At 35.9% G+C, this 13,544-nt stretch overlaps 1 protein-coding gene across 4 annotated transcripts in view; it reads left to right on the forward strand.

The window, feature by feature from the left end:
* SLC7A11 (solute carrier family 7 member 11) overlaps positions 1-13,544 on the forward strand; it is a 121,984-nt gene that overhangs the window by 42,784 nt on the left and 65,656 nt on the right. For all 4 annotated transcript variants that reach the window (XM_087963129.1, XM_087963128.1, XM_087963127.1 and 1 more), the window contains 2 exons: positions 1,155-1,281; positions 6,197-6,312. In XM_087963129.1, the coding sequence (XP_087819255.1) occupies positions 1,155-1,281; positions 6,197-6,312 (243 nt within the window). The remainder of the gene's footprint in view (positions 1-1,154; positions 1,282-6,196; positions 6,313-13,544) is intronic.

Here is a 13,544-nt window from a genome sequence, read left to right on the forward strand (position 1 = left end):
CATGCAAGATCCTCCCCTTTTTTTCTACAACAAAACTTTTGAGAGAAGAAGTTACTGTCCCAAAGTGAGCTATGATAGAATGATGTTTGAATAGAAAAATACAAGAGGGAGAAGGCTACAACACTAAAATATGTCCACCTGAATAACCATCAAAATTCTGCAATGATTTTAGAATGGTTGTTGGTTATTGATACCCATTACAATGTAAAATGATAAATATTTGTCAAAAAATGTTTTTACACTGTTCCTTCTATGGAAATATTTTGTACCCTTTGTTGCAAAGAAATGGACAATTAAATTATTAAGAATTTTTAAGTAGAGTTTGAAATGTGCAGAGTTTAATAGTTTACAACATGCATAATTGGTTGTATGAACAATGTAACTTTTTGTCTTGGGTAACAATGGAGTTTTTACACTGAGGATCAATGGTCAGAGCTAATGCATACCTTTTGTTACCACTATACAATATTGTGAGTTTTCCAGTAGAATTGTAGTTAAACATTTATATTGATAAGTGGTCAATGATGTGAAATCCAGTCTAAATATTTGGGTGACTGTGAAACAACCATAACAAATTTAAAAATCAGGGTGCCTACAGCAAGCTATTCTGGGTTCTTTGAAAGATAAGAGGATTCTATCTTAAGGCTTCCCAACTCTGAAATTCTTGGAGAGGAAGTTCAATTGAAACCCCGTGTGGTATATCTCATGTCTTTCCTTATATTGTAGAAAATAAAAACAGTGGCTCAACTTCATTCTGACTTGCATTTTTATCACTATGGTATAATCTGCTACAATCATAATTCTAAATTGATTCCCAATATGATCCATGATAAGATCCTATTTTAATCCTTATTTTCCAGATTTTCATTTGTATCACTATGGTTTTTCTCATTGGCAGAAAATTAGTTTAATTTTTTAAAAAATTACCTATATGCTCACCTGAACTGACTGTGTTAATGACCTGTGTTAATGATTGATAGTTTTCTGGAGGAAAAAGAAATGTAAATAATTGTCATTTGATAACATGAGTATTTCAGATACCAGTGAAATACAAATCTGCTTATTGATAACAAATGAACATCTGTCCTCTGATTATGAATTTTTTTGATAAATCTTGCCAAAACAGTAGTTTAAAATTAACTCTATTTTTATAGGTGCTCTCTGCTATGCAGAATTAGGCACAAGTATTAAGAAATCTGGTGGGCATTACACATATATCCTGGAAGCTTTTGGCCCACTTCCTGCCTTTGTAAGAGTTTGGGTGGAACTACTTATCATACGGTAAGTAAACTTTTGGTTTGTTGTCATTTTACTCCTTATGTACTTTGAAAATTAAAGAACAATTATAAATATGATGACAGTTGTCACAATCTATTGGTTTTTCTTTCTTAAGTTTTCCTTTGCATGCTTGCTTTCCAAGATTTTATATGAGTATCTGATGTACTTTTATAAACAGATATAAGCTATAGAAAATGTAGTTTATTATGATTAGGTTACACGACCGTAGATTGTACACACACATATATGATAGATATTCACATATATAATAAACTCCCAACCTAAATTCACAAACATAGTATACAAAAGAAATTAGAAAAGCTGCTTTGTATCAAGAGACAGCAACATATTTGTCCTCTGTGGTCTTATAAGCTATTATACAAAATTTGGTGAGATGTAGACATAGATATAAATGATGTAGCTTTTCTTGTACCATGCAGAAAGAAAAAAGGATTATATATTGATGACATTGTGAGTGGGGCAATAAAAGATTTGCAATTATAAAATGTACAATGATAGGATGAGTGTAAAGATTCAGTCTGCCATTCCAAAACAGTGCAATGCAATATGGACTTTCATGTACATTATATTCCAAAAAGAACGATTGAAGACGAAGCAGAGATGAAGTAAAAGTCCATCTATATTCTGGCACTGCTATAATTATTATAATTTTATATACTATAATATCTAAATATCTATATATCTATATCTATATCTATATCTATGTGTATATGTATATGTATGTATGTGTGTGTGTGTATATATATATATATATATATATATATATATATATATATATATATATATATATATATATATACACATACACACACACACACACACACACACACTGTATATACAATATATATATATATATATAATATAATATTATATATATATATATACACACACACACACACACACACACACACACACACACACACCATGTTTCTCCAACAATATGATCTCCCCAATAGGAAGACCCAGCATGTTTTCTAGGCATAAAATGAAATTAAGCCCCTCCCCCCAAATTTAGGCCTATTTTAAAACATGCGAAATGGGTGGAAGGGGGGGGGACTTGCCGTTAGGAGCCCTGCGGGCAGCAATTCCTCGCCACCAGCTGCTCCTAATGGGTGATCATGGCAGAGCATGGAGAGCTCCCTACTCCTGCCAAGCACCTTTGCTACAGACCCAAGACCTTCAGCGCCCTCCGCTGTTGATTTCTCTTCTGCCCATGCTGCCGCCGTGTTTCGAGCTGCCACTTCCACATTTGGAGCACCGCTGCTGTTTGGAGCACCGCTGCCGTTTGGAGCTGCCGCTGCTGCATTTGGAGCTGCTGCTGCATTTGGAGCTGCCGCTTCCATGTTTGGAACACCACCGCTGTTTGGAGCACTGCTGCTGTTTGGAGTTTCCATGTCCACATTCGGAGCTGCCGCCGCGTTTGGATCTGCCCCTTCTGCATTTGGAGCACTGCCACTGTTTGGAGCACCACCATTTCGAGTGCCGCCGCCACTCCAAACACGGCTGCAGCTCCAAACGTGGAAGTGGCAGCTCCAAACGTGACACGATGCTCAAATGGTGCAGCACTCAAATGGCAGTGGCACTCCAAACACGGGCGGCAGCTCAAGCGTGGCGCGGAATGGGCAGAAGGGAAAGCAACAGCGGCGGGTGCCAAGGTCTTGGGTCTGCAGCAATGGTGTTTGGTGGGAGTAGGGAGCTCTTGCACTTCGCCATGATCACCTGTTAGGAGGGCTGGTGGCGAGGCTGCCGTGGGCGCTCTAGATGAAGATGCAAGGGGGAATTAAGTCACCCCGAAAAGACGTTTGGCTCAAAATATAAGCCATATATTATATTTATTTATGGGGGCTATATTATATTAATTATATTATATTATATTATATTATATTATATTATATTATATTATATTATATTATATTATATTATATTATATTATATATTATATTATATTATATTATTATTATATTATATTATATTATATTATATTATATTATATTATATTATATTATATTATATTATTATTATATTATTATTATATTATTATTATATTATATACTTATAAATAAGTAACATGCTGGCTTCCAAGAACAGTCAGTTCTATTCAGAAACTAATGATTTGGAACCAGCAACATATCCAATGAATGATCAGTTCATGTTCTTAATTTGTTATCTAATTATTGGCTGTGCTCCTCTCTAAACCAAAAGCTAACAGAGTTCCAATACCAGTTCCATACACTTGGAGTTTAGTTTTCAAAAGGAAACTCCAAGAAAACTGATATGAAGCTGGCAATACAAAAGGCCCTGAGCCCAAAAGGTTTAAATTCAAGTTTAGCCAATATTCAATGGTAGCAATCCAGAAAGTTACCTTTACCCTCAGAAGACTTACTTAGTAACACAAAATAACATTTCTAATATTAGAAATATGAAAGATTGTCTTAAACATTTTAGATTTGATTAATTTCAAGTACTGTCCATTTGGGTATGGTCCAAATTAAGCTACATAGGTAATTTGTGATTATTTATTTATTTAGCATATGCCTCTACAGAGATTTTTATATTTATATAGTTTATGTTAATATTTTGATTTTTCTGATAAAAATAAATTGGAAAACTATAGACTTCTGGAGATTGAATACAGCTAGTCCTCAACCGAGAACCAGTCATTTGACAAGCATTCAAAATTACAATAGGACTGAAAAAAGGGACTTATGACTGGTTCTCACACTTATGATTGTCACACCATCTCCATGTCACATGATCAAAATTTGGGTGCCTGGAAATTTCAGCATTCTTGTGTGAGGTAATACCATTTGCAACCTTCCTAGTCAGCTTCTGACAAGCAAAGTAAATGGGGAAGCTGAATTCACTTACCGATCATGTGATTCACTGAGAATGGCAATGAGAATGGTTCACTTAATAACCATGGCAAATAATCAGACATGACTCACTCAACAGAAATGCCAGCCCTAATTATGATAGTTGAGAACTATCATACCCCAGTTGATGGGATCTTGTAGCTGGACAAATCAAGCATCAGTATTGGTTTTATTATTGGAAAGAATTATACTGAAAATATCATTTTGAGTTGCAGATAATTTAAAATGACTTCTGTTTCTTTGGAAATTACTTATAGGGGTTTCTTTTGTGTATTGGCATTCAATCTGTCATTCCTGGTGCTTTAGGTGTAGTGGAGACACTAATTTACTACCATTGTGAAGTAATAAAGTTTCATCTGACATTGCAGATGGTTTTGTTTATGGAATGGGAAAAGGTATTACCTTCAAAGGCGACCCCCCCCCCAACATCCCTCAAAATAGTTTGTTTATCTCGCCTCTTCCGCCCTCCCTTTTCCTTTTTGGGCTTTCAGGGGACGATCCGGGCTGGCGCCCTCTCCCAGCTGAGCCGCCGGGTTGGATCCGCCGGGCCTGAGCGCTGGCCGCCCGGCTCCGTCGCGTTGCCTCGGAGGAGGCAAAAGGAAGAGCCGGCGGCGCAGGCGCAGCGGCTCCTGGTTTTGCCTTTCCTTTCGAGGCGCGGGCTGGCCGCGGGCCCGCGGTCCTCCTGACCCGGCGGCTCAGCGGCCGGGCGCCGTCGGGGCTGGGGAGGCTGGCTGCTCTTCGCTTCATGGGACGTTCCACGCTAAAAGTGCCTCAGTTGGGCACCCAGGCCCCAATTCTATTCGGGCGGAGGCGACCCGGCATAAAGCGACCCCAATTGGGCATCTTTTCAGGGCAAAAATGTTCCAAGGTATGTTATATTTTTGAGGTATAAGCAGAAGATGATTTGAAGAAGAGTTGTTTGTCTGGATCTTTCCTAACTTATTGAAAAAATTACCTGCAAAGACTTTTTAATTGTAAAATATTCATTGTTTACTATGTTCTATTTTTTTTTTTAAAAAAATACAGTATACAAATGGAACTAAATTGCTAATCAGTTCAATCAGTTCAGCAAAGTTCAATGATTCATTTACAAATCTGTACATGTGACAGATTTACGTTCTGAAAGGATTTCATTTCTGTGAAACTAAAATGCTTTCTTACTTCCTCTTTCAGGCCTCACTCTAGTACCGCTTTTCTATTCATCTTATTGCTACATATACCCAGTGTAATTCAGAAAGCAACAAAGAATTTGGTTTTTAACTTGACCACAGTCATTTAAAAATGCTAAGTCACCATGAGTGTTTTGATTTCTTGATTCTCCTGGAAATTTCCTGGAGTATTGAATGAACTAGCACTGACCCAAATCTGGGACTTAAAACAAATAATGGAAAATCATTTTTAAATAATTACAGATAGTATGTTTGAAGAAAAATGCTTGTTCAAACCAATAACTATCACAGGATAATTTTCTCCTCTGCCAAAAGAACAATATACATAAAATATATTTCTAACTTCTGTTGTAAAGCAATTAGTACTATTCATATACAGTAAGGCTAAAATTTAATAGAATGTTTCAGCTTAATTTTCTAAACATCCAAACAGAATATCCACTAATTAAGATTCAGAGATTGTCAAATCAAAAACATTAACTTTATTTACTAACTACTAACATCTACTAACTTTATCTACTAACTACTACTACTAGTAATAATTCTCAATGACAGATCGGATCAGATCAGTGTGAGTTAACTTTTGTTCTAACTTGACTTCCTATTTTGATATTTCACAATTTTTTTTTAAAGGAATGCTGTACAAGGTTTAATTTTTTTGTTTTTAAAGCTGCCATTTTACTTGTGGTAATGGTTGAGCTATCAAGTTATTATTTAGGTTCAAGTGTGGATATAAATGCATTCTGGAGATTTGATATCCATATTGTTTGATATGATATGCATATTTATATTTAATATAGGTACAAGATTTGTAGTTTTGGCATTCCTTAGAAAAATAATTTCTTTTTCTTCCAGCCCTGCTGCCACAGCAGTAATCTCTCTGGCATTTGGACAATACATATTGGAACCGTTTTTTATACAGTGTGAAATCCCTGACCTAGCTGTTAAACTCATTACAGCTGTAGGAATCAGTAAGTACTGAATTTTGATAGAACAGGGATTAGGCAGATGATAAGTAACATACCAATCCTTTATTTAATGGTGGGATATGGAAATCAAGTGCATTTCAGAGAATCTATCCAACTTGACAATTTGAATAAGGTTGAAAAATTGGTTTGATTTAGGGTATCGAAATTAATTAAATACAATTCAATTCAATACAATTCAGATGACCTTGGAATCAAAACTTTATTCAGTGCTAGTCAACTTAGTATTTCATTTTGTGGAAATTACTATGACTATATTTTATTATAAGCAAATTAAAATGTGAACTCTAATAGAATAGAATGTGTGGTAACTTCTATTAGATTTTTATAGATTGTATTGAATGTTGATGTATTGGGGGCAGTGTTGTTTTAAAACTAGAAAATGACACACACACACACACACACACACACACACACACACACACACACACACACATATGGAAGGAATTCAAGTGGGTTTATTAGACCAAGTTTACAGTATTTCTAGTAACCATTAAGGGACTTTTGCTGATTAGGATGGAAAATGAGGTTTTAAAAATTTGCTTGTAAAGAATGAAATGAGATATGCAATGAAGAGATTGTTGTATTTAAAGATATGGTGATACATTGTTAAAATTTATATTTTATAAAATGTATATTTTATATTTTCTAGGACAAAGATGAAAGTTTTCTTTTCTTTTCACATTTACCTTTTCTTTTTACCTTTCCTCATTATAGTTTGCATTAGTTTTATATCTACATATAGTTTTTAATAAAATTATAAAAATAATGATAGTATCAGAAAAAGTCATTGGAAATTATTTGGAACATTTTTAAAATTAAGCAATATATGAGTAAAGGTGATATTCAGTCAGTACTAAGCAGAGGTGGCATTCAGCAGGTTCTGACCAATTCTGGAAAACCAGTAGCGGAAATTTTGAGTAGTTCAGAGAACCAGCAAATACCACCTCTGACTGGAGATTTTACAGTATCCTTCCCCTGCCATGCCCACCAAGCCACACCTGCACAACCAGGAGTAAAAAAATTTGAATCCTACCACTGGAGTAATTCTGTGTGGGTGTATGTTCAAAGAAGGAAAAGGCTGTTATAAACTACAGCCAAGTATACTCTGAGTTAAGTAGAAATGGGAAAGTAATTTTCCTTTTGAAGTTCAGTTTTTCAGAAGTAAAACACCAGTACCCATTCAATTAAACATTTCAGTGAGATATCTAATCAGATAACACATTACAAATTAAAAAATGCAAAATATAACAAACTGAAATTACAAGGAAACAGCTGGAACCTGTAATAAAATTCTCAACATTTTAAAATATTGAAAGTTGCAAAGTTGAAAATATGTAAGTTATGTTTTAGGTGTTAAGCATTGGAATTTAATTTTTAATCTTGCAATTATTTAGGCCTTGGTTATCAGATAGACCATCTCTGCCATTTTGAATACTATGGTATCTCTGTTTTCAGAGGCTCATATATTGGGCATTTGGGAGACAGACTTTTCTTGCTTTGCTCCAGGCTATGGAATGTATTCCTTCAGAAGTTGTATTTCCACTTAGGAAACAGATAAGGTGCATCATTTTGGCAGGTCATTAAATGTTAATGATTGAATATTTTACTCTGTCTTCCACAAGAAAACAGTAATTACATGTAAACATCATGCAACCATTGAACTGGATAGTTGTCCATAACTGAAATTACAGAAAACAGAAATATTAATGTGTCCAGGTCCTGTGCCAATGATGAGACCATAGATGTTGGCAATAGATATTTTGCTATTAAAATGCAAAAATATTTGTGGCTAGGTATTATAAAAATTAATGGATCAAAATTATGACGTCTTTGCAAGATTGTTCTAATCAGCCATGGAAATTACTTTAGCTTGCATTTTATTATCCTTGAATTATAGCTTCCCCAAAATAGTGAACATTCATTTGAAAAATATATATACTGTCTTTTTTCCATTAAACAAAAACTTGTTCAAAAAAATAGTAACTATATTTTATTTATATATTTATTTTCATTTAATTCTGTTAAAAACTAAAGTTAATGAAATTAAATTATATAAAGATAGCAAAACAATGAAGACGTTCCTCCAACAGGTTTGATGCTATGGTAATAGAAGAACGTTTTATTATAAATATTTGATTCTATAACAAAATCTTCATTATTTAGACAGAGTTTTCATTCTGATTTATTTAATAGAAAAATATTTAAGATAAACTGGAATGTAGGTAACAATGATAACAATCATTACAGAATAAACATAAAAATATATGTCAGGAGGGTAAAGTTCTTCTGAAATTATAACATAAGCAATATCAGATAGAAGTTGCTAGAAATTGTTACCAGGGGATTATATAAGATACTGTGGGATCAAATTAGAATGCAGGTAAATTGCTGTTTCAGTTGAAGTCTTTTTAGCAAGTCTTTTGAATGCTGATGATACTGTTATGAAAAGAAGCACAGAAAGATAAACGACACAATAGTTTTAAAAAGCTGAACAGGGCAGGTATAGATATCAGACAGAGGAAGCATATTATAGACTAAACCAAACTGGGAAAACAAAAACATTTCTGGCTAGGATGTTATCCCCTGTTTTACCGAAATGTAACCCTGAAAAAGAAAACACAAATGAAACACTCATTAGGTCTCATTAACTGATCTGCTTTTTCCTTAAGGCCAGTGTTCTAATTCCAGTCACTCATTCTATTTTGTTTTGAAACTACTAAATTTAATTTAATCTTAGCTTCTATCCCCCAAAAATGGCAGTTGAGAAGATAGCTTTGAGTTCTATAAAAGTTCTTGAGGAGCAGAATACAGCCTACATACATTGTAGCCATAGTGTATCTATTCTGTATTTGATAATCTTTCCTTTATCACATTGCCTTCACATTTTCCTATAAATTATGAAGGAGCGTTAAAATGAACAGTGACATACATACTAATACATATATATATATTTGTTTCTTAAGTTTTCGACACAATACAGAAGCCTGATGATGGCAGATGAGATTCTGCTGAAACATACAACTTTAAAAGAACTACAATACGTGGGAAAATACCAACAAGCCGAACACATATATATATATATATATATATATATATATATATATATATATATATATATATATATATATATATATATATATATATGGATCTTTGGTTATTCGGGTTTTCTCCCGCATAAAATTGGAAGTATCCTGGCGACGTTTCGATGAAATCTCATTCGTCATCTTCAGGCTTGTGTCTTCGGCTTTGTGCTTCTCGGAGTAATGTGAGCTTGCAGTTGCTTCTTCCTTTTAACTGCTAGTGGGGTTGTGACTTGATTGGGTGGTGGCTTGGCTGTGTTCTGATTGGATGGGGATGTGTTCTGGTCAAGTGGGGGCTTGATTGTGCTCAGGTTAGTCTTAGTTGTCGGGGGATTTGAGCTGGTGAGCTGTGATTCTGTTGTTTGGCTTTGCGTTCGTGGTTGTGCCACATCTTCATGGTGGGTGTCCGTTCGCTTCATTTATGGGTCGGACGGGTTTGAAGCAGGTAGTGATGCAGCTGCAGTATGACTTCTGGTCCATGGTCATGTCTCATCATCTGTGTGGGTGTGAGTCTGGAAGATTACCCACCTAATCCAAAAAGAAACCCCAACCAAAATCCAAGACAGAGAACAAGAGAATGGCAAAGCCCTTCTTCCATATATAAAAGGCACTACAGACAAAATCAGCAAGATCCTCCAAAAACACAACATTAAGACAGCATTCTGCACAAACAGAAAAATATCCACCATCCTAAGAAACCCTAAAGACAGAATCGAGTTAGAAAACCAAGGAGTATACGAAATCCCATGCACTGCCTGTCCCACCACATACATCGGACAAACCAACAGAAGAATAAGTGCACGCATTGAAGAACACAAGAACTCAAAAAGAAGAACCGACCTCTTCCCTGGTATAACACCTCAAAGCCACAGGACATGAGATTGACTTTAAAAATACCAGAACTATCGCCAAAACCGAACACTTCAACAACAGAATAATCAGAGAAGCCATAGAGATAGAAAAATGCCCACACAGCATGAATAAACAAGATGATACTACCAGCCATTTGGAAACCTGCCCTCACTAACAAATGAGTACCTAACATGAAGAATGACACCAGACCCACACCCATGAGGGCCACACAAGATGCTACCACCACACCTCCACGTAGAAAGCAGACTCACATCCACACAGATGATGAGACACGATCACAGACCAGAAGCCATACCGCAGCTGCATCACTACCCACTTCCGACGCATACATGAAGCGAACGGACGCCCACCATGAAGATGTGGCACAACCACGAACGTGAAGCCAAACAACAGGATCACAGCTCACCAGCTCAAATCCCCCAACAACTAAGACTAACCTGAGCACAACCGAGCCCCCACCTGAACAGAACACACCCCCACCCAATCAGAACACAGCCAGCCCCCACCCAATCAAGTCACACCCCCACTAGCAGTTAAAAGGAAGAAGCAGCTGCAAGCTCACATTACTCTGAGAAGCACAAAGCCGAAGACACAAGCCTGAAGATGACGAATGAGATTTCATCGAAACGTTGCCAAGATACTTCCAATTTTACATGGGAGAAAACCCGAATAACCAAAGATCCACATACAAATACCCAAACCTCAGAATATATAGATATATATATATATATATATATATATATATATATATATATATATATATATATATATATATATATATATATATATATATATATATATTCTTAAGTTTTCGAGGTACTTACATGTATGGCATTCGGCTTTGTTCGGGTATTTTCCCACGTCATTGTAGTTCTTTTAAAGTTGTAGCAACGTTTCAGCAGAATCTCATCTGCCATCATCAGGCTTCTGTATAGTGTTCGTCTGTGAGTCAGACTTTTACAGTGGTTTCAGATTTAAATTTGGGGCAGCCTATTGCTGTGCCAGAATGGTTTTTTCTTCATCCTGATTGGTTGGGAGTCTTGGTCTGTGTTTATTGGTCTCGGAGTTTGCTGTGTTCTGCTTGATTGGTGTCTCTAATATCTTCTGTCTGTTTTTTGGCTCTTTTTGTATCTTGATTGGCTGGCAGCATTGTGTTACTTTATTGGAGGCCTTTAGTGCAGCTTGGCTTCGGGTAAATGGATGGCTATCATTAGTTAGGAAGCTGGGTTTCATCTGGGTGCCTGGTTCGGGTGTGTTTGAGCTGGAGGTATCAGGGGGGATCTGTTTGTGCCCAGGTGTTTGCCTGGCTTGTGGTGTGGATATTTTTTTGTTTGTGAGTGCAGGCTTCCAAATGATAAAGTAACACAATGCTGCCAGCCAATCAAGATACAAAAAGAGCCAAAAAACAGACAGAAGATATTAGAGACACCAATCAAGCAGAACACAGCAAACTCTGAGACCAATAAACACAGACCAAGACTCCCAACCAATCAGGATGAAGAGAAAACCATTCTGGCACAGCAATAGGCTACCCCAAATTTAAATCTGAAACCACTGTAAAAGTCTGACTCACAGACGAACACTATACAGAAGCCTGATGATGGCAGATGAGATTCTGCTGAAACGTTGCTACAACTTTAAAAGAACAACTACAATGACGTGGGAAAATACTCGAACAAAGCCGAATGCCATATATATATACACATACATACATACATACATACATACATACATATATATACACATACACACATACATACATATATACATACATATATATACACATACACACACACATACATACATACATACATATATATATACACATACATACATACATACATATATATACACATACATACATACATACATACATACATACATACATCATACATCACACACTGACTCACATACAACACACACATACACATGGTAAAGATTCCCCTTGCACATACATGCTAGTCGTTTCCGGCTCTAGGGGGCGGTGCTCATCTCTAGTTCAAAGCCGAAGAACTAGCGCTGTCCAAACACGTGTCCGTGGTCATATGGCCAGCATGACTAAATGCCAAAGGTGCACAGAATGCTGTAACCTTCCCACCAAAGTGGTCCCTATTGTTCTACTTGCTTTCAAACTGCTAGGTTGGCAGAAGCTGGGACAAGTAACAGAAGCTCACTCCATTACGTGGTGCTAGGGATTCAAACCACCAAACTCTGTGTGTGTGTGTGTGTGTGCGCACGCGCACATGTGTATATGTGTATTACCTATGTGTATGGGTAGAAATATACTATGAGAGTAGACAACAATTTCATTTTTAATGTGGGCCAGTGTGCTCACAGTAAAAAATAATGATAAAGGTTGTCTTGTCTTGTTCTGTCCTACCTTAGTAAACTTTCATCTTAATTCATTTGGGATATGGACATAAAAGCTACTGGTCTCTACTCCATTACAAATTCTACTTCTTTGTTCTAAGAAGATTGCCATGTGAGTTATTTGGAGACTTGCTCTGATTAAGATAAGAAGAAACAGAGGTTTGATTGCCATTAAATGATCTCCATGGACAGGAGAAATGCAGTTAGAGCCTTTAATATTGTGAAACATTTAGGTTGTTTTGTGGAAAGCTTTACTGTCTCTATTAATTAATTAGGCATTTAGCACTCTCTTTTATAAGGATCCTGCAAATGACCATTTTACTAGGGGAAAGGTGGCATTTTCACTTGCAGAAAGAGATGCAGTCATGAAGCTTTAATAACCGTAGGCATATATCAGTGTGGTTTGTGAGCATAGCTGAGATTAATGATGCACTTTAGAACTGCTGCACGGCAAAAATGCAAAGGGAGATGCTATAAAATATTAACCTGTATGTATTTTATAAATTTTGCAACATATTGAATGACAATAACAACAACAAAATCGCCAGGTATACCATCTAATATTTCTGATTATAACAATTTAAGGAAAATATGCAAGATATGTTGTGTCTCTCAGATCAGTTTATTTGGGATATAATTTATATAGGATCCATATGTGTGTCCTTTGGTCTCTGCCTGATTTTTTATTCTTTGAGGGCCTAGCTAATAAGAGAATTAGGAATTCGATGCAGCAAGAAAACAATAAATGTGTTTTATTTATTTAATTTAGTACTTAATTCTCTTTATATGCTGGCCAGTGAACACTAGTAGGATTAAGAAAAGTTCCATGCCTTTTCTGGTTCCTACAGGACCTTGAATATAGAAACTGAAGGATAAAAACTGCAGAAAACT

The sequence above is a fragment of the Notechis scutatus genome, chromosome 4 (assembly GCF_049901735.1).
Source record: "Notechis scutatus isolate UNSWTSFEM ecotype Mainland chromosome 4, rNotScu1.2, whole genome shotgun sequence".
Classification (NCBI taxonomy): domain Eukaryota; kingdom Metazoa; phylum Chordata; class Lepidosauria; order Squamata; family Elapidae; genus Notechis; species Notechis scutatus.